General features: G+C 46.9%; 1 protein-coding gene across 4 annotated transcripts in view; it reads right to left on the minus strand.

Annotated features, from left to right (window-relative positions):
- Positions 1 to 24,174, minus strand: part of LOC140429355 (EGF-like repeat and discoidin I-like domain-containing protein 3) — a 387,531-nt gene that overhangs the window by 236,297 nt on the left and 127,060 nt on the right. For 2 of the 4 annotated variants that reach the window (XM_072516223.1, XM_072516221.1), the window contains exon 3: positions 16,798 to 16,827. The exons of the other annotated variants lie outside the window; for them this stretch is intronic. In XM_072516223.1, the coding sequence (XP_072372324.1) occupies positions 16,798 to 16,827 (30 nt within the window). The remainder of the gene's footprint in view (positions 1 to 16,797; positions 16,828 to 24,174) is intronic. 4 annotated transcript variants of the gene reach the window in all.

Consider the following 24,174-nt stretch of genomic DNA (forward strand, 5'->3'; position numbering starts at 1 on the left):
GAACTTCTCAAAGAACACAACGCGCAGAAGGCGAAGACGCTCTTCGGCAGGCATGTACTTGCCACCCGCTCGCAACTACCTGGTAAGTCCATCAAAGACTGCGATCAGCAGAAGTACCCCCCCCCCCCCCCCCCCAACACTGCCCAGCTCGTACTGCAGTTTGTAAAGCCTGCAGTAAAAAGGACCACTTTGCGGCTGTGTGCCAGGCCCGCGCAGTCGCTGCGATCATGCCCGCTATCGCTCCCTCCCCCATGCCAGACGCACAATGGGAGCTGACATCTTCTCCTCCCGGGACCATGTGCGACCAATGGGCACTGCCATCCTGTCCCCCTTCGGCCACGGCAGCCGTCTTTTCCCGACCCCGCAATGTGCGCACCATGGGCGCCGCCATCTTGTTCCCCACAGGGTCCCCGGACATCCCGACATCGGAACCGCACACGCTCGCCACCCGAAGCATCCGGTGGCTACCCGCAGCTCGCTTCGATGACGCTGGACCAATCTCGCCCGCACAACCTGGCCACCGTGTCGACGACGGTTAAAATCAACGACCACATGACCTCGTGCCTGCTGGACTCCGGGAGCACCAAAAACTTTGTTCACCCAGATACGGTAAGGCGCTGCTCCCTCGCGGTCCACCCTGCCAATCAAAGGATCTCCCTCGCCTCCGGATGCCACTCCGTCCCGATCCGAGGCTTTTGTACAGTCACCTTCACGGTCCAGGGCATAGAATTTAGTAACTTCCGCCTCTATGTCCTTCCTAATCTCTGCGTTGCGCTCCTGTTGGGCCTGGACTTCCAGTGCAACCTCCAGAGCCTCACCCACAAATTTGGCAGGCCCTTATCCCCCCTTACCTCAAGGTCGATCCCCCCTCCGCACTGCCACTCTTCTCAACCTGACCTACAACAAAGAGAAGTGTGTGTTCAGCACGGCCTGGTTAGCCATTCTTGGCTATATAGTCCAAAACGGATTTCACGGGCCCGATCCCGACCGCATACGCCCCCTCATGGAACTTCCCCTCCCCCACTGCCCCAAGGCCCTCAAACGATGCCTGGGGTTCTTTTCCGACTACGCTCAGTTGGTCCCAAACTATGCAGACAAGGCCCACCCACTAATCCAGTCCACCAAATTCCCCCTCGCGGCCGAGGCACAACACGCTTTTGCCCGCTTCGTTCACCCAGATACGGGAAGGCGCTGCTCCCTCGCGGTCCACCCTGCCAATCAAAGGATCTCCCTAGCCTCCGGGCAGGAAGAAGAATGGCAGGGCTATAGTGATAGGGGACTCAATTGTAAGGGGAATAGACAGGCGGTTCTGCGGACGCAATCAAGACTCCAGGACGGTATGTTGCCTCCCTGGTGCAAGGGTCAAAGATGTCTCGCAGCGGCTGCAGGACATTCTGGGGGGGGGGGGGGGGGGCGGAGGGTGAACAGCCAGCTGTCGTGGTGCACATAGGCACCAACGATATAGGTAAAAAACGGGACGAGGTCCTACAAGCTGAATTTAGGGAGCTAGGAGTTAAACTAAAAAGTAGGACCTCAAAGGTAGTAATCTCAGGATTGCTACCAGTGCCACGAGCTAGTCAGAGTAGGAATGTCAGGACAGAGAGGATGAATGCGTGGCTCGAGAGATGGTGCAAGAGGAAGGGATTCAAATTCCTGGGACATTGGAACCGGTTCTGGGGAGGTGGGACCAGTACAAACCGGACGGTCTGCACCTGGGCAGGACTGGAACCGATGTCCTAGGGGGGTGTTTGCTAGAGTTGTTGGGGAGAGTTTAAAGTAACGTGGCAGGGGGATGGGAACCGATGCAGGAAGTTGGAAGGTAGTAAAACAGGGACAGAAATAAAAGGCAGTAAGGGGGAAAGTGTAAGGCAGAGAAGCCATAGTCAAAAAGGGCGACAGTACAAGGTACAGTGACTGAGGGGAGCTCAGTGAATAGGACCAGGAATACTAAAAGAAATAAAACGGCAAGTGAAAGCATTAATGGTAAGCGACGCGGCAGGTTGTTACATGAAGATATGGGTTCAACGACAAGGAAAATTAGGAGTAAGGTTAAGAGGAAATATAACTTAGGAGAGGTTACTGATCGAGGTGTTAAGATTCAGAACAGTGGTAAAAAAGCCAACATAAGTGTACTTTACCTGAATGCTCGTAGTATTCGGAATAAGGTAAATGAGTTGATGGCGCAAATCATCGTGAATGACTATGATTTAGTGGCCATCACTGAAACATGGTTAAAGGATGGTCACGACTGGGCGTTAAATATCCGAGGGTATCAAATTTTTCGGAAGGACAGAGTGGATGGTAAGGGAGGTGGTGTAGCTCTGTTATTTAAGGATGACATCCGGGCAACAGTAAGGGATAACATCGGTGCTATGGAGGATAAGGTTGAATCCATTTGGGGGGAAATCAGGAATATTAAGGCAAAAAAGTCACTGATAGGAGTAATCTACCGGCCACCAAATAGTAACATTATGGTGGGGCAGGCAATAAACAAAGAAATAACAGATGCATGTAGAAATGGTACAGCAGTTATCATGGGGGATTTTAATCTACATGTTGATTGGTTTAACCAGGTCGGTCAAGGCAGCCTTGAGGAGGAGTTTATAGAATGTATCCGCGATAGTTTCCTAGAACAGTATGTAATGGAACCTACGAGGGCACAAGCGGTCCTAGATCTGGTCCTGTGTAATGAGACAGGATTGATTCAGGATCTCATAGTTAGCGATCCTCTCGGAAGGAGCGATCACAATATGGTGTAATTTAAAATACAGATGGAGGGTGAGAAGGTCAAATCAAGCACTAGTGTTTTGTGCTTAAACAAAGGAGATTACAATGGGATGAGAGAAGAACTAGCTAAGGTAGACTGGGAGCAAAGACTTTATAGTGAAACAGTTGAGGAACAGTGGAGAACCTTCCAAGTGATTTTTCACAGTGCTCAGCAAAGGTTTATACCAACAAAAAGGAAGCACGGTAAAAAGAGGGAAAATTGACTGTGGATATCTAAGGAAATAAGGGAGAGTATCAAATTGAAGGAAAAAACATACAAAGTAGCAAAGATCAGTGGGAGACTAGAGGACTGGGAAATCTTTAGGGGGCAACAGAAAGCTACTAAAAAAGCTATAAAGAAGAGTAAGATAGATTATGAGAGTAAACTTGCTCAGAATATAAAAACAGATAGTAAAAGTTTCTACAAATACATAAAACAAAAAAGAGTGACTAAGGTAAATATTGGTCCTTTAGAGGATGAGAATGGAGATTTAATAATGGGAGATTAGGAAATGGCTGAGGAACTGAACAGGTTTTTTGGGTCGGTCTTCACAGTGGAAGACCCAAATAACATGCCAGTGACTGATGGAAATGAGGCTATGACAGGTGAGGACCTTGAGAGGATTGTTATCACCAAGGAGGTAGTGATGGGCAAGCTAATGGGGCTAAAGGTAGACAAGTCTCCTGGACCTGACGGAATGCATCCCAGAGTGCTAAAAGAGATGGCGAGGGAAATTGCAAATGCACTAGTGATAATTTACCAAAATTCACTAGACTCTGGGGTGGTCCCGGCGGATTGGAAATTAGCAAACATGACACCACTGTTTAAAAAAGGAGGTAGGCAGAAAGCGGGTAATTATAGGCCAGTGAGCTTAACTTCGGTAGTAGGGAAGATGCTGGAATCTATCATCAAGGAAGAAATAGCGAGGCATCTGGATGGAAATTGTCTCATTGGGCAGACGCAGCATGGGTTCATAAAGGGCAGGTCGTGCCTAACTAATTTAGTGGAATTTTTTGAGGACATTAACAGTGCGGTAGATAACGGGGAGCCAATGGATGTGGTATATCTGGATTTCCAGAAAGCCTTTGACAAGGTTGTTGCATAAGATAAAGATGCATGGCATTAAGGGAAAAGTAGTAGCATGGATAGAGGATTGGTTAATTAATAGAAAGCAAAGAGTGAGGATTAATGGGTGTTTCTCTGGTTGGCAATCAGTAGCTAGTGGTGTCCCTCAGGGATCAGTGTTGGGCCCACAACTGTTCACAATTTACATAGATGATTTGGAGTTGGGGACCAAGGGCAATATGTCCAAGTTTGCAGACGACACTAAGATAAGTGGGAAAGCAAAAAGTGCAGAGGATACTGGAAGTCTGCAGAGGGATTTGGATAGGCTAAGTGAATGGGCTAGGGTCTGGCAGATGGAATACAATGTTGACAAATGTGAGGTTATCCATTTTGGTAGGAATAACAGCAAAAGGGATTATTATTTAAATGATAAAATATTAAAACATGCTGCTGTGCAGAGAGGCCTGGGTGTGCTAGTGCATGAGTCGCAAAAAGTTGGTTTACAGGTGCAACAGGTGATTCAGAAGGCAAATGGAATTTTGTCCTTCATTGCTAGAGGGATGGAGTTTAAGACTAGGGATGTTCTGCTGCAATTGTATAAGGTGTTAGTGAGGCCACACCTGGAGTATTGTGTTCAGTTTTGGTCTCCTTACTTGAGAAAGGACGTACTGGTGCTGGAGGGTATGCAGGAGGAGATTCACGAGGTTAATCTCAGAGCTGAAGGGGTTGGATTACGAGGAGAGGTTGAGGAGACTGGGACTGTACTCGTTGGAATTTAGAAGGATGAGGGGGGATCTTATAGAAACATATAAGATTATGAAGGGAATAGATAGGATAGATGCGGGCAGGTTGTTTCCACTGGCGGGTGAAAGCAGAACTAGGGGGCATAGCCTCAAAATAAGGGGAAATAGATTTAGGACTGAGTTTAGGAGGAACTTCTTCACCCAAAGGGTTGTGAATCTATGGAATTCCTTGCCCAGTGAAGCAGTAGAGGCTCCTTCATTAAATGTTTTTAAGATAAAGATAGATAGTTTTTTGAAGAATAAAGGGATTAAGGGTTATGGTGTTCGGGCCGGAAAGTGGAGCTGAGTCCACAAAAGATCAGCCATGATCTCATTGAATGGTGGAGCAGGCTCGAGGGGCCAGATGGCCTACTCCTGCTCCTAGTTCTTATGTTCTCCATAGGCACATCCGACTCCACAAGGCGGACCCCTTGGTGGACAGGATTCACCTGCCCCACGCCAACCCTCAATATGCCTACGTTGAGTTCCCCGACGGCCGCCAAGATACTGTCTGACTCAGGGACCTGGCACCGTCAGGTTCCACGCCAACACCACCCCCCCCACCAATGCCCCCCTCTCCCACCTCCCACCGTGCCGCCAATATTGACCCCACCAGACCATCCCCCCCCCTCCCCTTTTCCGCACAAGAGGAAGAAGAGGACTTCTGCATGCTCCCGGAGTTCCCCGATGACTGGCCAGCATCAGCACCGCCATCGCTGTCACCTCCACCACCGCCAGCACCGACTTCGCCGCCACCGTTACGCCGCTCCCAACGAAGCACCAAAGCACCGGACCGGCTGAACCTTTGACGGACTCCGGACTGTCAACGTGGACTTTTCTTTCCGTACCATTGTCCATAATTGCACTAATTGTATATAGTTTCATGTCACCCCCGCCGGAGTTATTTTTAACAGGGCGTGAATGTGGTGATCCACTGTAATAGAAGATGTAAGGTAGGACCCGCACCACAGGTTCGCCGGTAGCTCCTGCCGGCTGGCTCCGCCCAGGGAGAACAGTATAGATCATAGAATTTACATTGCAGAAGGAGGCCATTCGGCCCGTCGAGTCGGCACCGGCTCTTGGAAAGAGCACCCTACCCAAGGTCAACACCTCCACCCTATCCCCATAACCCAGTAACCCCACCCAACTCTCAGGGCAATTTTGGACACTAAGGGCAATTTATCATGGCCAATCCACCTAACCTGCACATTTTTGGACTGTGGGAGGAAACCGGAGTACCCGGAGGAAACCCACGCACACACGGGGAGGATGTGCAGACTCCGCGCAGACAGTGACCCAAGCCGGAATCGAACCTGGGACCCTGGAGCTGTGAAGCAATTGTGCTATCCACAATACTACCGTGCTGCCCCGTATAAATATGCAGTGCCCTGCCATTTCGCCAGCTGCAGCAGGAGGCCACGCATCTGACTGTAATAAACCACAGTTGTACCCAACTTTAGTCTTTGTGCAATTGATCGTGCATCAGATCCCACCATGATCCTGGGTCTAGGGTGACTACAGTGCCGTTTGCCACTCCTTATGGCACTGGCGGCATGAAGAACTGCTGGTCTCTGATTGGCAGGCAACTCCCAATGGGCCCGGTCCTCAATCACTGCACAGGCCTGACAGTGCCCACTTAAGTGTTGAACGGCACTTGATTCAGTAGGACCTCGATGGGCTGAATGTCCTCCTTCTGCACTCAATGATGCCGGGAATGAATCGCGAGTGTTCTACGTGGACGGAAGTCCCGGAGCAATTCAGGTGCTGGGAATGGGCTGGCGCCGGCGCCACAGAGAACTCGTGCAATTCCAATGCATGCCTACCCTCATCCCCGCCAAGGTGATGGCACTGGTTGTGCTGGAGCATGCCCATCCCGCTGATGGGTTGGCTGGAGCTAGAGGGTGCCAAGGGAGGTGACGTGGGGAGTGGCCATATGGCCCATGGTGTTAAGTTCTCAGTGGGCAGTCAGCAGCATGTGTAGCCGCATGTCTGCCTTGCAGGCTACGGCAATGGTAGACCGTGACCGACCACCCTGATTCCATGGCCCACCTCCTGGCTGCCCCCCTCCTGTGTCCCCCCCGACCCTGGCCAGCGGCACAACTGTCAGCACACAAAAGCGATGTTGGACACTGTTTGTACCCCCTCCCATACCCTCAGCAGCACCTTTTTCTCAATTTGAAATACGACAAGTGAACCTTGCCATCAGTAATTCCTGCTGACGGAAATGGAGCATCGTGGAAGACCCGGAAACTGCTGGTCGGGCCCATTAATGATACGTCAATGGCTTTTACTGTACAATTTGCATGCCCACACTGGCATGGGGCGTAGAATGTATTCACCCCACTGTCCAGGGACCGGAGCATGGCATTCCTTTTGGCGCCCGGCGACAACCTCGATTTTTGAATTTTCCATCAATTGTGTTTCCCATTTCCGGTGTCGGCTGATGGAGAATCCCACCCCTAATGCTTTCAGTCCATGGCCCTTCAACTGGACTGAAACACTGGGGTAAATGTCTATGCCACAATATGGATGAGCATCAAGACACAGAGGTGACGGGGCACATAGATTTGTGCTGTGTGGGTGGCAGGGGATCATGAGGGGGAGTAGGGAAAAACAGGTGTCCGTGTACGTGGACAATCTGTTGCTGTTTATGTCGGACCCGCTGGAGAGTATGGGGAGAATTATGGATATACTGGAAAGGTTTGGGACCTTTTTATGGCTTTTGTTTCGGTGCAACATCGTGGGCCGAAGGGCCTGTACTGCGCTGTATTGTTCTATGTTCTATGTTCTATGATGTAAGTTAAATGTCGGAAAGAGTGAGGAGTTCCCGGTGAATGCGGTGGATCAGGGAGCCAACCTGGGGGTGTGGGCATTTAGGATAGCCTGGGACAGGTTTAGGTATTTGGGGGTCCAGGTGATGGGGGAGTGAGTGACGATGCACAAGTGGATGTGGAGGGGGAGGGCAGTATTGGTGGTATATATGGTTAGCTGGGGAGAAAGAGGGAGCGCACGTGGTGAGGATCAAGAATATTTGGGAGGAGGAGGGAGAGATGGAGCGGGGAGCGGAGAGAGTGAATGGAGTGTTCAAGGCATTTATGAAAGATTATTTGAAGCTCAGCCCCCGGATGGGAAGGAGAGAATGATGTGCTTTCTGCATCAGCTGGAATTTCCTAAGGTGGAGGAGCAGGAGAGGGCGGGACTGGGAGCACAGATTGAGACGGAGGAAGTAGTGAAAGGGATTGGGAGCATGCAGGCGGGGAAGGCCCCGGGACCAGACGGATTCCCAGTTGAATTCTATAGGAAATATATGGACTTGCTGGCCCAGCTACTGATGAGAACCTTTAATGAGGCGAGGGAAAGGGGGCAGCTGCCCCCGACTATGTCTGAGGCAACGATATCGCTCCTCCTAAAGAAGGAAAAAGACCCGCTGCAATGCGGGTCCTATAGGTCTATTTCCCTCCTGAATGTGGACGCTAAGATTCTGGCCAAGGTAATGGCAATGAGGATAGAGGATTGTGTCCCGGGGTGGTTCATGAGGACCAAACTGGGTTTGTGAAGGTGAGACAGCTGAATACAAATATACGGAGGCTGCTAGGGGTAATGATGATGCCCCCACCAGAGGGGGAAGCGGAGATAGTGGTGGCGATGGATGCCGAGAAAGCATTTGATAGAGTGGAGTGGGATTATTTGTGGGAGGTGCTGTGGAGATTTGGCTTTGGCGATGGGTATATCAGATGGGTACAGTTGCTGTATAGGGCCCCGATGGCGAGCGTGGTCACGAATGGCCGGGGGTCTGATTATTTTCGGCTCCATAGAGGGACGAGGCAGGGATGTCCTCTGTCCCCGTTATTGTTTGCACTGGCGATTGAGCCCCTGGCCATAGCATTGAGGGGTTCCAGGAAGTGGAGGGGAGTACTCAGGGGAGGAGAAGAATACCGGGTATCTCTGTATGCGGATGATTTGTTGCTATATGTGGCGGACCTGGCGGAGGGGATGCCAGAGATAATGCGGATAATTGGGGAGTTTGGGGATTTTTCTGGGTATAAATTGAACATGGGGAAAAGTGAGTTGTTTGTGGTGCATCCAGGGGAGCAGAGCAGAGAAATAGAGGATTTACCGTTGAGGAAGGTAACAAGGGACTTTCGGTATTTGGGGATCCAGATAGCCAAGAATTGGGGTACATTACATAGGCTTAATTTAACGCGGTTGGTGGAACAGATGGAGGAGGACTTTAAGAGATGGGACATGGTGTCCCTGTCACTGGCAGGGAGGGTGCAGGCTGTTAAAATGGTGGTCCTCCCGAGATTCCTTTTTGTGTTTCAGTGCCTCCCGGTGGTGGTCACGAAGGCTTTTTTCAGAAGAATCGAGAAGAGTATTATGAGTTTTGTGTGGGCCGGGACGACCCCGAGAGTGAGGAGGGGATTTTTGCAGCGTAGTAGGGACAGGGGGGGGATGGCACTACCGAGCCTAAGTGAGTACTACTGGGCCGCCAATATTTCAATGGTGTGTAAGTGGATGGGAGAAGAGGAGGGAGCGGCGTGGAAGAGATTGGAGAGGGCGTCCTGCAGTGGGACTAGCCTACAAGCTATGGTGACGGCGCCGCTGCCGTTCTCACCGAAGAAATACACCACAAGCCCGGTGGTGGTGGCTACATTGAAAATTTGGGGGCAGTGGAGACGGCATAGGGGAAAGACGGGAGCCTCGGTGCGGTCCCCGATAAGAAATAACCATAGGTTTGTTCGGGGAGAATGGATGGAGGATTTGGAGCATGGCAAAGAGCAGGGGTAGCACAATTGAGAGATCTGTTCGTAGATGGGACATTTGCGAGTCTGGGAGCGCTGACGGAAAATTATGGGTTGCCCCAAGGGAATGCATTTCGGTATATGCAACTGAGGGCTTTTGCGAGGCAACAGGTGAGGGAATTCCCGCAGCTCCCGACGCAGGAGGTGCAGGATAATGTGATCTCAGAGATTTGGGTGGGGGATGGTAAGGTGTCGGACATATATAGGGAAATGAGGGACGAGGGGGAGATCATGGTAGATGAGCTGAAAGGGAAATGGGAAGAAGAGCTGGGGGAGGAGATTGAGGAGGGGCTGTGGGCTGATGCCCTACGTAGGGTAAACTCATCGTCCTCGTGTGCCAGGCTAAGCCTGATACAATTTAAGGTGTTACACAGGGCGCATATGACTGGAGCACGGCTCAGTAAATTTTTTGGGGTAGAGGATAGGTGTGCGAGATGCTCGAGAAGCCCAGCGAATCACACCCACATGTTCAGGTCATGCCCGGCACTACAGGGGTTTTGGGTGGGGGTGGCAAAGGTGCTTTCGAAGGTGGTGGGGGTCCAGGTCGAACCAAGCTGGGGGTTGGCTATATTTGGGGTTGCAGAAGAGCCGGGAGTGCAGGAGGCGAGAGAGGCTGATGTTTTGGCCTTTGCGTCCCTAGTAGCCCGGCGCAGGATATTGTTAATGTGGAAGGAAGCCAAACCCCCGGGTGTGGAGACCTGGATAAACGACATGGCAGGGTTTATAAAGTTAGAACGGATTAAGTTCGTATTAAGGGGTTCGGCTCAAGGGTTCACCAGGCGGTGGCAACCGTTCGTCGACTACCTCACAGAAAGATAGAGGGAATGGAAAAGAAGACAACAGCAGCAACCCAGGGGGGAGGGGGGGGGAGGAATCGGACGGACTCTCAGGGATGTTATTGTATATGTATAGGCACTTGTTTTAGGTAAAGTATATTGGACTGTTGGATTGTATCTTTGGAGAGTATTTATTCTTGACCAGGCAGTTGCCATTTAGCTTGGTTTTTGTTTCTGTTCATATATTATTTATTTATTTGTTTAAAACTGGCCACTGTTATTTATATTGCTTTATTGTTGTTTAAAAGAAACACTACGTACTGTTATGTTTGGCCAAAAAATCTTGAATAAAATATATATATATTTTTTTAAAAGAATATTTGGGAGGAGGAGTTGGGGGGGGGGGGAGATAGGATGGGGAGCGTGGAGTGAGGCAATGCGTCGGGTAAATTCGACCTCCTCGAGCGCGAGGGTGAGCTTGATTCAATTCAAGGTGGTGCACAGGATGCATGTGACCCGGGCGAGGATGAGTGGGTTCTTTAGGGAGTGGTGCACGAGTGTGAGAATCATGTGCACATGTTCTGGGGCTGTGAGAAGTCTGAGAGATAGTGGGAAATGGCACTCGGGGCACTATCTAACATTGTGAGGGCAGAGGTCAGGCCGGACCCGTTGGTGACGATCTTTTAGGTGTCGGAAATGCTGCAGCTGATGGACGGAAGGCCAATGTCATGGCCTTTGCCTCTCTAATTGCCCGGCGAATGATATTGCTGGATTGGCGGTCGACACGCCACCAGGGGTAGCGGCCTGGCTGGGGAACGTATATGACTTCCTTCGGTGGAAAAGATCAAATTCGAGTTGAGGGGATCAGGTGAGGGCTTTGAGACACGGTGAGGACTATTCATGACAATATTTGAGGAATTGTTTGGGTGGGGAACCTTACAAACTGTGAATTGTGGGGGTGTTGATTTGTGTTGTATGTTTGAATATGTTTGGAATAAAATACATTAACTAAAAAGGTTTGTGCTGAGTGCTGCCTTGCTGATTCCTCATCTCCATGCTGCCTCTGAACCATTCCCCCAGAATCAAAATTGGGATGGGACGCAGGGTGGTGGCGGTGGGTTTGGGGGGCCCTGTGTGCTGAAAGCAGCATATAGCCATTTGAGTCACTTAAAAGGCCCAGTAACATTTATTTTCAGATGAACTTTTCCAGTTGGCCTTCATGCCTCCCAGTGTATCAGGGAAGAGTGTAGCCCCCTGAAGTTAGCCACCCAGCACAAGGCCGGTGGACCAGGTCTCCAGTCAGGCTGAGAATCCCTTCCCACATGCCTGGCTTTAGCTACAGTCGCAGGCTGCCCTGTGGAGGGCTTTCGTCAACAACCACTCCAACACACTCACACGCACACACACACACACCCCTCCCACCAACAATGGTGATCTGGTTCCTGAGGGGATTTTTTATTTCAAAGTTAGAAAATTTGGTGGGGGACCTTTGTCTTGGACGCCATCCCTCTCACTTACTGGAAAATATATCTCCTTACTTCAACAGTGCTGGAGGGCCGTCTTTTTAAACAAATGTAATTACGGAATGTGGGCGTTGCTGGTGAGGCCAACATTTATTGCCCAGCCCTAGTTGTCCTTCAGAAGGTGGTGGTGAGTTGCCTTCTTGAACTCCTTGAGGCGTAGGTACACCCACTGTGCTCTTAGAGAGAGAGATCCAGGATATTGCCCCAGCGACAATGACGGAATGGTGATATATTTCCAAGTCAGGGTGGTGAGTGACCTGGAGGGGAAACTTCAGGTGGTGGGGTGCCCAGTTATCTGCTGCTCTTGTACTTCTAGGTGTTAGTGGTCATGGGTTTGGAAGTTGCTGTCTAAGAAACCTTGGTAAGTTCCTGCAGTGTATTTTATCGATGTACACATAGCTGCCACTGTTCGTTGGTGGTGGAGGAGGAGCAATCAAGCAAGCAGCTTTGTCCTGGTGTCGAGCTTCTTGAGTGTTGTCGGAGCTGCACTCATCCAGGCAAGTGGAGAGTATTCCATTATACTCCAGACTTGTGCCTTGTAGATAGTGGACAGGCTTTGGAGGGTCAGGAGATGAGTTATTCACCGTAGGATTCCTAGCCTTTGACCTGCCCTGGTAGCCACAGTATTGATATGGCTTAGTCCAGTTCAGTTTCTGATCAATGGTAACGCCCAGGATGTTGATTGTGTGGGATTCAGTGATGGTAATGCCATTGAATGTCAAGGAGCGATGGTTAGATCCTCTTTTGTAGGAGATGGTCATTGCCTGACAATTGTGTGGCACGAATGTAACTTGGCACTTGTCAGCCCAAGCCTGGATATTGACCTCCAACCACCAATTTCGGCGCAAACAGGGATTTTCCAGCTGATCAGCGAACGCAATTTTTTGTCGTCGCCGACCAGAGCATCCTGCCCATTATTTCCGCATCCATCCTGTCAAGACTCATCATAATCGTATCTGTTTCAATCAAGTTGTCTCTTACTCTTGTTTGCAGCCTTTATCTTTGCAACTTCCTGCCACCAAAATCTATGTTCCTCTGACTCTGCATCCCTCCACACACCCCTATTGGCCACTGCTCTCTATTCACCTAAGTCACACATTTGGGAATCCCCTCCCTAAAACCTCCACATCATTTTCCTGCTTTAAACTCACATCCTCGATCAGGCCTTACACAGTATTGCAAGGAATATACACACAGAGACAGACCATTCAGCCCAACTAATCTCTGTTGATGTTTGTACTCAGTGTGACTCTACTCCCGTACCATCTACCTCAACTCATTTTTCATGTTCTTTCCTGTTATCTACTCTTCTATGCACTTACTGAGCAAAGAATCTTATTATTATTTTCCTATTGGACTTATTATTCAATCCGTTTCTATGGATTGGCATCCATTATTTTCTGATTATATCTCGGGACAATACATAAATGTCAGGAATCTTCACATTTTCCTTAAAAATACACAAAATATTTGCCAGTTATGCAACCAGTATGTTTTGCATGGGAGCACCGTTTTTCATATGGAGCTCATTCCGTAATTCTAGCCCTTTATCAGCACATAACAAAATAAGCCACAATTTGAACTGATCCTTTAAAGCATCCAGATCAGGCACTTTCTCAACACAAAGCTAGATTTTCTGGAGTCAAATAGAAACTGCTCATTGTTGGTTTCTATTAAACAGTGTGTATTTTCTTGCAAAATAGCAATTTGTGATTTGCAATAAATTACATGCCTCAATTATTTAAAATAAATTTACAAATGCAAAACAACAAACTGTTCAAAGAGCCATTTAGTAGTGTTTGGAGAAATTATACAAAAATTCCATAATTTGAGTGCCTTGTGGGAAAATGCTTGTTTAAAGTTAAGTCAGCTGTTAATAGTATTCTACACCTCAAGTGTTTCAATTAGTCATAAGCCTCTGAATGGCTGCCAACCAATGTTCATGAATGAGCATTTAACTCCACATTTTGCAATCAAAATCCTAAAAAATTTCATAAAGGCAGTGCATCCCTATTAAACAATGTGTACTGGCCTAGTACAGAACTAAATATACATAATTCATTTTCAGTAAATAGGTTTAATTTTTTGTTTATTTATAATCAATGAATAGAAATCCTTGTCAAATATTCTCCAAGAAAGGTCCCATTCCACTAGCTTCTCAATTGATCAGCTCAAAGGGAGCATTCTCTCTCCGACAGGATTTTTCAACCTGCAGGTTGAACTGTGGATGGATCATGGGTATGTGTCAGAAGGGTTTCAGAGCGATCAGTCATGGGAGAAGCACCCAACGGCTGTGATGGGTTTTTAAATTGAGAATGCCGGCTGCGACAATGCTGTCTTCCAGCCAGAAGCAGTGGCAGAGAACAGGCCACCCGCCCTGCATGTACATTGACGTCACATGCCCTATATGTCTGTGCTTTTGGTACGAATCACAGAGGAGAGGTTGCTGCATTTTCCAACTGTGAACAAGCAAACCAACAGAAATATGAAGAGCTGAAGATGATCATTTTGTTATAAGGAAGAGAGGGCCAGAGACACAAACTGGCCAGGATCTCACAACTGAATCTGCTGGAGAGAGCTGCTCAGGAGAGTCAATGGCAGGACAATACAGTGCTAGTTTTAGCTCTGTACAGAGCTCCAAGGCCTCTGGCGAACAACCATTAAAAAAAAATAATGAAATTGGGAACAAAGCAGTATAAAGGCGATTTCTTGAGGTATGGCTTTATTAAGTTTTTCAATTTGTTAATATTTTCAATTCCGAACGAACTGAACCTCAAATTGCAAGGGAAGGACAAGGTTGATTTTGGCACGATGAAGAAATAGATGCTTTCAAAAAGTCATTGAAAGTTTGGCAAGTGCGAGTACATAACCAAAATTACTACATGTTCCCCACACTGCTATGACAAATTGAAGAAAACAGCATTAGAAAGGGAACTGTCAATAGGACGGTAAGCCTTATTCAGTCGTATCTGGCTGCGCTGATCAACAGTTTTTGTCACTACTTGCTAGAGTAGTTTCAGATTTTGAAAGAGAAGAGGTGGATGAAAATCCTTTTGAGTTTGTGACCCCAGAGTCAAGCACGGTAGCATAGCGGTTAGCACTGTTGCTTCACAGTGCCAAGGTCCCAGGTTCGATTCCTGGCTTGGGTCACTGTCTGTGCGGAGTTCTTCCCGTGTCTGCTTGGGTTTCCTCCGGGTCATTCCGTTTCCTCCCACAAGTCCCGAAAAGTTAGGTGAATTGGGCATTCTGAATTCTCCCTCAGTGTACCCGAACAGGCACCGGGGGTGTGCTGACTGGGGATTTTCACAGTAACTTCATTGCAGTGTTAATGTAAGCCTACTTGTGACACTCATAAAGATTATTATTATTATGATATTCAGACTCAGATACCCCATATGCACTTTGAACATCATTTGGGCTGGAATTCACCAGCTATTGTGATACCCGTTTCCAGCTGACAGCGCACCCCATCCGTGGGTTTCCCAGTAGCGAGGGGTAGCTTCAATGGGAAATCCCATTGACAAGCGGTGGGAAGAGAGAATCCCGCCACCAGTGAATGGCGTGCTGCTGGGAAACACATGGCTGGGGGATCAGAAAATCCCACCCTGAAGTGTGTTGCCAGACTGTATTCAAGGTTTTGGTATGCACAGGGCTGTCTGCAGTTCATTGTGCTGTCAGTATCAATGGCTCCATAGTGTCTCTTGTACATTTTACAATGTAAGTTATGTGGGTCTCTCAATAAGTGTTTTTTGCATGTGTGTTCTTTGAAAGTGCCCATTTATATAGCTTTCATTGAATGTGCACTTGTAACAGCTTTACCTCATCTTCCTAACTTTATTATTACAGAAATGATGGACACAAATATCAAATGTACCTATTAAATACATAGCTCAAAAATCATGTAGATGCATAGTTGATTTCTAACACGCACACAACACAACTTACTAAATCCAATCTGCTACACTCCTGTCCCTTCGAGCTGTTTGTTCTGCCAGGCTAAGGATATGGGCCGAGGCAATGTACCAAAACTAGAATCTATCTCAAATGAAATTGATGTTATAGGTGAAGCTCACGGTGGAGGAAGCTTCTCTTCCAAATTACTCAAATGGAAAAGGAAGGGCTCGACCAAAGGAATAAATGTTGCTTTGACTAACTTTAAAGAATCAAGTCTGCACAGGTTCTTAAAGTAGAGAGGAGGAAAATGGAAATAATTGCAGAACGGCACGGTGGCACAGTGGTTAGCACTGCTGCCTCATGGCGTCAGGACATGGGTTCAATTCCCACCTTGACTGACTGCGTGGAGTTTGCATGTTCTCCCTGTGTCTGTGTGAATTTCCTCCAGTTTACTCCACAGTCCAAAGATGTGCAGGTTGGGTGGATTGACCAATGATCGATGTGCAGGGTTACGGAGACCGGGAGGGGTATTAGGCCTAGGTAGAGTGTTCTTTCAGAGAGTTTTTAAAATTTTAATAATCTTTATTTCACAAGTCGGCTTACATTAACACTGCAATGAAGTTACTGCGAAAAGCCCGAATGGCCTCCTCCTGTACTGTATTGTACTGTACTGAACTGTACCCCTATACAGTCCAAATTCCATGGAATGCAGGAGCATCTTTTGGGTGGGGATGTACGGAGAGAGGTAGGAAGTTGTGTGGCAGAATGGAAAAAATTTAAAGGGAGGAGCACCATAATCATATTCAACATGCAGAAAAATGTAAATATGGCCCCTTGTATTCCACATGGATCAATCAGATCCCTGACAAAAGTATTCATCAAGATATTGCTCTGGTAACAGCATTCTAAAAAGGAAATGCATCAAGAATGTGCTTGCTATGCAAGCTATGTAATTTGTATTTTAACACAGACTATGCCCAATAGTTTAGGACTAGATTAGCATGAGTGGTCAATAATACCCAGAAAGTGTATTTAATGAATCAGCAAGACTATTCAACTGGCCCTAGTCAAATTGGATAAAAGTACGCTTAAGCAGAATTGCACATGCGAGATTGTCAGGTAACAGGTAGCAGCATGCACATTCAAATGAAATGACCACTGTGCACACAGCATATAGCAATAGCCCACCTGCTGTTGTCGACTCCTCTCCATCTGCAGCTGTTGACATTAAATATAGAGCCGGTAAATGAACAGAAATTATCAAAGCACAGTACAGCTATCATCTAAAGTACTCATGCACGGATATTTGCAACACTTAATTATCGCTGGCTGCTTCCAATCTAAAAACATTCAAACACCATTACAAATATTTCAAGTTTGTCAAATTAATAAGAGTTCAGTATTAACGAACCAATCTAACGTCTAAACACAAATCTAAGTTTTTAACACGTTAAATAATTCATACCATTATTAAAGCATGCTTGCAAACTCTGGGGGGAATCTCACCCAAAAAATTGCAAAGTGTCAGTTCCAGCGAGAAAAACGGAATGAATCCTGTAGACGGGATTTCTCATGGAATCTTGGAATGAATCCTGTCGATGGGATTTCTCATGGAATCTTGGGCCTCTTGAAAAAAATAGTGACTGGGCTGGTTAATGCTGTCACACGGGCTTGTAAGGGACTCTTAAGAGCCGGGAACAGGCTTCAAACAGATCAGGGCGCCATCTTTAAAGGATGCCCTGATCATTGCTGCAGGCGGCAACAACTCAAGGGGTCTCAGCCTCTCCTCCAGACAGTCATCACTGGCAGATTTCGCATGGCTACCTTCCCCCCGCACTCTTCCTGACAGTCATCATCGGCAGATTCCACCTCCCCAATCCCCCTTACAGTCGTTGTTGGAAGATCCACCCCCCACCTTCTCATAGCCCCTTCCCCGCCCCCTCACGCACTCATACCCCACAACAGTCATCATTGGAAGATCCCCCCCCTCCATGTCCACTCGCCCCTGCCCACGACACAAATATAGCCTCCCCCATGAGGCTCACACTGTGGTGTCCTCTACCAAGGGAAGTGCCAGGGCATGTCCCTCTACCCCCTCCCCCTCCCAGGGACTATACTTACCTCTGCGCCCCCGGAGAGATCCCCCCCGAATGCCTCACTTCTGCCAGATTTGGTGAAAATGACGCCGACGTGGGAAGGTCTGGAGAGAGTGCTCGCTAATGACATGCTAATGTATTGAAAGTAGGTGCCTGGGGTCCTGCAGCATGGTTCTCATGACTCCACCGGAGGGATGGGGGTAAGATTCCCAAACCCAATCACGCTGGAGAGAATCACGTTTTTCGATTGTCTTTGGACTCTGAGCCCGCGCCAAGTTACTCACAGATGGAGAGAGAGTGCTCAAAATCACCCCTTTTGTTTCTAAAATCAAGGATGCTTCTCTGCATATTATTAGCACTTCAATTCAAAAGGCTGCAACTTGCAAATCATTGCAGAAGAGTAGTGATGTGTTGGGTGTTCTGGATCACATACAGGTCACCAACACTTGAAATAGTGCAACACTATTTTATTGAATCATTAACTGTTTAAACATACTGAGACTGTGGGTTAATATGATACCAGATTTAACTAAAAACCTTTGCCTTGTCCTAACCAGTCGATGCACTCAGCACATGGTGAATGTCTGTGTTACAGGCTGTGAACTCTGTCCTCCTAGCTAGTTGCAACTCGAATGAGCGGGAACTCTGATGCCCCCTGTCTTTATAGTGCGTGTGCACTAACTGGTGATTGGCTGCGGTGTTGTGTGTGTTGATTGGTCCCACTGTGTGTCCATCAGTGTGTGTCTGCACCATGATATACTGGTGTATATTATGACAAGTAGCAGGTACAGGGGTAGATGATTTGTTTGGGGAACATGCAAACTTGTCCACTTTGTCAGGAAAAATTGAAAACCAGCATATTATTTAAATGGAGAGAGATTGCAGAGCTCTGAGATACAGAGGGGTCTGGGTACTCGGTACGTGAATCATAAAATGTTAGTATGCAGATGCAGTAAGAGATTAGGAAGGCAAATAGGATGTTGTTTATTGTACAGGGAATGGAACATAAACATTAGAGTGTTTTGCTACAATTACATAGGGCAAAATCACATCTGGAATACTGTGTACAGTTTGGATCTCCTTATTTGAGAAAGGATATAAATGAGCTCGAAGCAGTTCAGAGGAGGTTCACTCGACTGATATTTGGGCTGGGGACAGGGGGCGTTATCTTATGAGGGAAAATTGGACAGGCTGGCCGTGTGTCCATAAGACCATAAGACATAGGAGCGGAAGTAAGGCCATTCGGCCCATCGAGTCCACTCCGCCATTCAATCATGGCTGATTTCAACTCCATTTACCCGCTCTCTCTCCATAGCCCTTAATTCCTCGAGAAATCAAGAATTTATCAACTTCTGTCTTAAAGACACTCAACGTCCCGGCCTCCACCGCCATTTAACATTAGAAGGATGAGAGGAAATCTTATTGAAACATATAAGATCCTGAGCAGACTGGATTGGGTGGCTGCTGAAAGGATGTTTCCCCATTTGGGAGAGACTAGAACTAAGGAACGCAGTTTAAAAATAAATGGTCTCGCATTCAAGATGAAGATGGGCAGAAACATTCCTCTCAGAGGATTGTGAGTCTTTGGAACTCTCTTCCCGGAAGGTTGGTGGTGCCAGGATTAATATCTTGAAGGTACAGCCAGATAGATTCTTGACCAACAAGGGAATCAAATGTTATAGGCATATGCAGAATGTGGAGCTGAGGCCACAACAAAATCAACCATGATCTTATTGAATGGCAGAGCGGACTCAAGGGCTGAATGGCCTCCTCCAGCCCCTAATTCATATGTTTGTATGTTCATGTGTGGACATTGGATGGGATTGCAGCAAAACTGGTGGGAGAATGGGAGGGTAATGTCTATCCACCTATTATGCCTGCTGTGATTGTCACTGGCTGCTCTTTCCTTGTCTGTCCAAGGAATCATTGGTGACATAGGGAAAGGGGCCCACTCTGTTACTTCTAATCCAGTTATCATTGGTCTAAGTAATTATCTGATGGGAGTTAATGATCAATAAGGCACCAAGTTTTTAGAAACATTTTCACAGGGCTGATTGAAGGCTTCCCCTCCCTTTAATTAAACCTGTGCACATACTGTTGTATGCCTTATTCCTCAGATGAGGCCAACCGAAGACTTGGCTGAGATTATGCATCAGAGTTCTTATTTCCCTTTAACTGATGTTCTGGTGCTGAAGCATTATTTCTAGGATTTGCCAGCCTTTCAGTGCACGTTCCCGCTCCGCACTGCGTGGGAATCACCTTGGATGCCCACACTGCATCACAAGTAACACGCCATCCAGGGAACTGAACTGGGATGGAATAACATGTGCAGATAGAAATCTTGCTTTGTCACTACTGCGTGATAAAGCTAAGAATACTGCCCAATATTTTAAATTGTATGCAAGGTAAGAAAACATCTTGTGATACGGAATGCACTGTCTAATGATGGGTGAAGCTGGATGATGGAAGCAGACTGAATAGAAACATTCAGAGTAAAAATTGGGATACTTGAACAGCTATGGGATGGGAGAAGGGGAATGGAATGTAAAAGTCGGGATGTTTTGCCAAAGTTGTACGGGGCACTGATGAGACCATCTCTGGAGTACTGCATACAGTTTTGGTCTTCTTATTTAAGAAAGGACATCATTGCATTAGAAGCAGTTCAGAGAATGCTCACTGGACTGATTCCTGGGATGAGGTGATTATCTTACGAGGAAAGACTGAACTTATCCTTTGAAGTTTAGAACAATGAGAGGTGATTTTATTGAAACATATAAGGTTCTGGGGGACTTGACAGTGTGAACACTGAAAGGATATTTAAGGGACACAGTTTAAAAATAAGGGGTCTCTCATTTAAGACAGAGATTAGACCCTCAAGAGGGTTGTGACTCTGCAAAACTCCCTTCTCCAGGGAATGGTGGAGGCAAGGTCTTTGAATATTTTTAAGGCAGAGATAAATAGATTCTTGACTAACAAGGGATTCAAAGGGTATCGGGGATAGGTAGGATATTGATGCTGATGCCACAGTCAGATCAGCTATGAACGTATTGAATAGCAGGGCATGTTGGAGGAGTTGAATGACCTACTCCTGTTTCTGGTTTATGTGCTATAGACGAGAGTATAGGGTAGTTCGACCAAATGGACTCCAGGATCACAGTGACTATGTTACTGGATTAGTAATCCAAATACTTTAATTGATTATTCCACTGGAACAATGAGAAAACTTGAGTTCAGTCAATTAAATAAATCCAGAACATAGAATTTACAGTGCAGAAGGAGGCCATTTGGCCCATCAAGTCTGCACCAGCCCTTGGAAAGAGCACCCTACCCAGGCCCACACATCCACCCTATCCCCATAACCCCACCCAACCATTTTGGACATGAAAGGCAATTTAAAATGGCCAATCCGCCTAACCTGCACATCTTTGGGAGGAAACCCACGCAGACACAGGGAGAACGTGCAGACTCCGCCCAGACAGTGACTCGAGCTGGGAATCGAACCTGGGACCCTGGAGCTGTGAAGCAACAGTGCAAATGACTGTGCTACCATGCCACCCATCCTAGCAAAAAGCTGGGATCAGTAATAGTAACCATGAAAGTACCAAAATTGTCCTAATATCCTCTCTGATTCCCTACTATCCTTTAGGGAAGGCAATCTGCCATTTCTGTCTGATATATAGAGTATTAGATCTGCAGCAAAACAGTTCCCTACTAACAGCCGTTTGAAATGGCCTAGCAAACCATTTAGTTGTATTCAAGACGATAGTGGTGAATGGACTGCCACAGTTCAAGAAGGCAGCTATCACCATATTATACAGAATTTGGATTTGGATTTTTTTTTATTGTCACGTGTCCGAGGTACATTGAAAAGTATTTTTCTGCGAGCAGCTCAACAGATCATTAAGTACATGAAAGGAAATAAAAGAAAATACATAATAGGGCAACACAAGGTACACAATGTAACTACATAAAATCGGCGTCGGGTGAAGCATACAGAGGTGGAGTGTTTATGAGGTTGTTTAGGAGTCTGGTAACATATGGGAAGAAGCTGTTTTTGAGTCTGTTCGTGCGTGTTCTCAGATCTCTGTATCTCCTGCCTGATGGAAGAAGTTGGAAGAGAGAGTAAGCTGGGTGGGAGGGGTCTTTGATTATGCTGCCCGCTTTCCCAAGGCAGCGGGATGTAGATGGAGTCAATGGATGGGAGGCAGTTTGGTGAGATTGACTGGGCTGTGTTCACAACTCACTGAAGTTTCATGCGATCTTGGGCCAAGCAGTTGCTATACCAGGCTGTGATGCAGCCAGATAGGATGCTTTCTATGGAGCATCTATAAAAGTTGGTAATGATTTGGACATGCCGAATTTCCTTGGTTGCCTGATGAACTATAGGCGCTGTTGTGCTTTCTTGGTGGTAGCGTCGACGTGGGTGGACCAGGACAGATTTTTGGAGATGTGTACCCCTAGGAATTTGAAACTGTTAACCATCTCCACCTCGGCCCCATTGATGCTGAAAGGGGTGTGTACAGTACTTTGCTTCCTGAAGTCAATGATCAGCTCTTTAGTTTTGCTGGCATTGAGGGATAGATTGTTGTCACTGCACCACTCCACTAGGTTCTCTATCTCCCGCCTGTATTCTGACTCGTCGTTATTCGAGATCCGGCCCACTTATGGTCGTATCATCAGCAAACTTGTAGATGTAGTTGGAACCAAATTTTGCCCCGCAGTTTCGTGTGTATAGGGAGTAGAGTAAGGGCTAAGTACGCAGCCTTGCGGGGCACTGGCATTGAGGACTGTTGTGGAGGAGGTGTTGTTGTTTATTCTTACTGATTGTGGTCTGTGGGTCAGAAAGTCGAGGATCCAGTTGCAGAGTGAGGAGCCAAATCCTAGGTTTTGGAGCTTTGATATGAGCTTGGTTGGGATTATGGTGTTGAAGGCGGAGCTGTAGTCAATAAATAGGAGTCTGATGTAGGAGTCCTTGTTGTCGAGATGCTCGAGGGCTATTCGGGTTGGGAAATATACTGGGTCTTGCCAGTGACACCCATATCCTACTAATGAATACATTTTACAGAAAGAGTTGGGGCAGGCACAATGGGTTGAATGGCCTCCTCTTGTGCTGTATCATTCGATGATCCCGTAATATGAGAAGAAATTTCTACAACTTTTGGTTACATGCAGGTAACTTGAAATTTGGAATACTCTCTTGCATTGAAATGGAAAGTTGTTGTTGTGTATCTAAAATTGAAATTCCAAAGCCTCGGTTTGAATTTAGTCAAATGTAACCCTTACACGTATGGAAATCAAATAGAGATTTTACTTAGCATTTAGAGTGCTTGTGTAATGACAATGTTCTGTGCTACAGTAATATTCCTGATTATTTTGAAGGCTATCACATGCCATGAACCTACCATACATTTCCTAAAATCATAGAATCAGAATATTATCGCACAGAAGGAGGTTATTTGCCCCATCCGGTCTGCAGCTGCCTTTCTGGAGCACATTAAAGTTAATCCCACTCCCAGCTCATTTCCCATATCTCTGCAATTTTTACTCAAGTATTTAACATATCCATTTTGAAGGCTATTATTTAATCTATAGCCACCACCCTATTGGGTAGCACATTCTAATTCCTAACCACTCATTGTATGAACAATATTTTCTTTACATCACCTCTTTTCCAATTGCTTTAAACACGTGCCCTCTTGTTATCCATCCTTCAGCCACCGAGAAGAGTTTCTCTTAATTTATTAATCAAAATATTCATGATTTCAAACATCTCTATCAATGCCCCCTCTAAGCCTTCCCTGCTCTAAGGAGAATAACCCAAGCATCTGCAGTATATTCATGTAATCCTCATCCCTGATATCCTTCTAGTAAATCTCACCTGCATCTTCCCTAATTCTTCTTAAAGTGCGGTGTCCAGTACATAACACAATACTCCAGCCGGGACTAATACTAATGTTTTATTTTAGGTTTAGTATAAATTCCTGGCTTTTGTTCTCTATGGGAGAGTGATGTGTGTTATATGAGGCTATGCTATGTGCCTAATACTTAATCAGCATCTTGATTTTAACCTTGGCCCATTGAGCTTTCTGTACCTCAGCAGCTAAAGGGAAGTGACATCAGCAGTATCCAGGAGTTAGGGGCCTTTCCACCTACCTACTGGATTCAATCTACCTGCACCACCAACATCCTAACAACTGGACACCCTTTTTGGTCTCCTCCTCAGGATCTCCAATCACTCCCCTCAACCTGACATGTCCAGTCTGCTTCTGCCCTCCAATCTCCCCTGCCCCAACTTTCCAGATCTGTTTGGCTCCATACCTCAATTCCCTGCTCCTGTTCCCTCCAAATTCCTTGGCTCCAGACTCCTGATTTTCAACTCTTGCCACCCGCCCTGGCCTGTGGTCTTCCTCATCTTCCCAATCCCTGAACACCACCTTCCTCCCCTCCCCAATACTGCCCCTGATCTTCT

Source organism: Scyliorhinus torazame, chromosome 9, assembly GCF_047496885.1.
Source record: "Scyliorhinus torazame isolate Kashiwa2021f chromosome 9, sScyTor2.1, whole genome shotgun sequence".
NCBI classification, from domain to species: domain Eukaryota; kingdom Metazoa; phylum Chordata; class Chondrichthyes; order Carcharhiniformes; family Scyliorhinidae; genus Scyliorhinus; species Scyliorhinus torazame.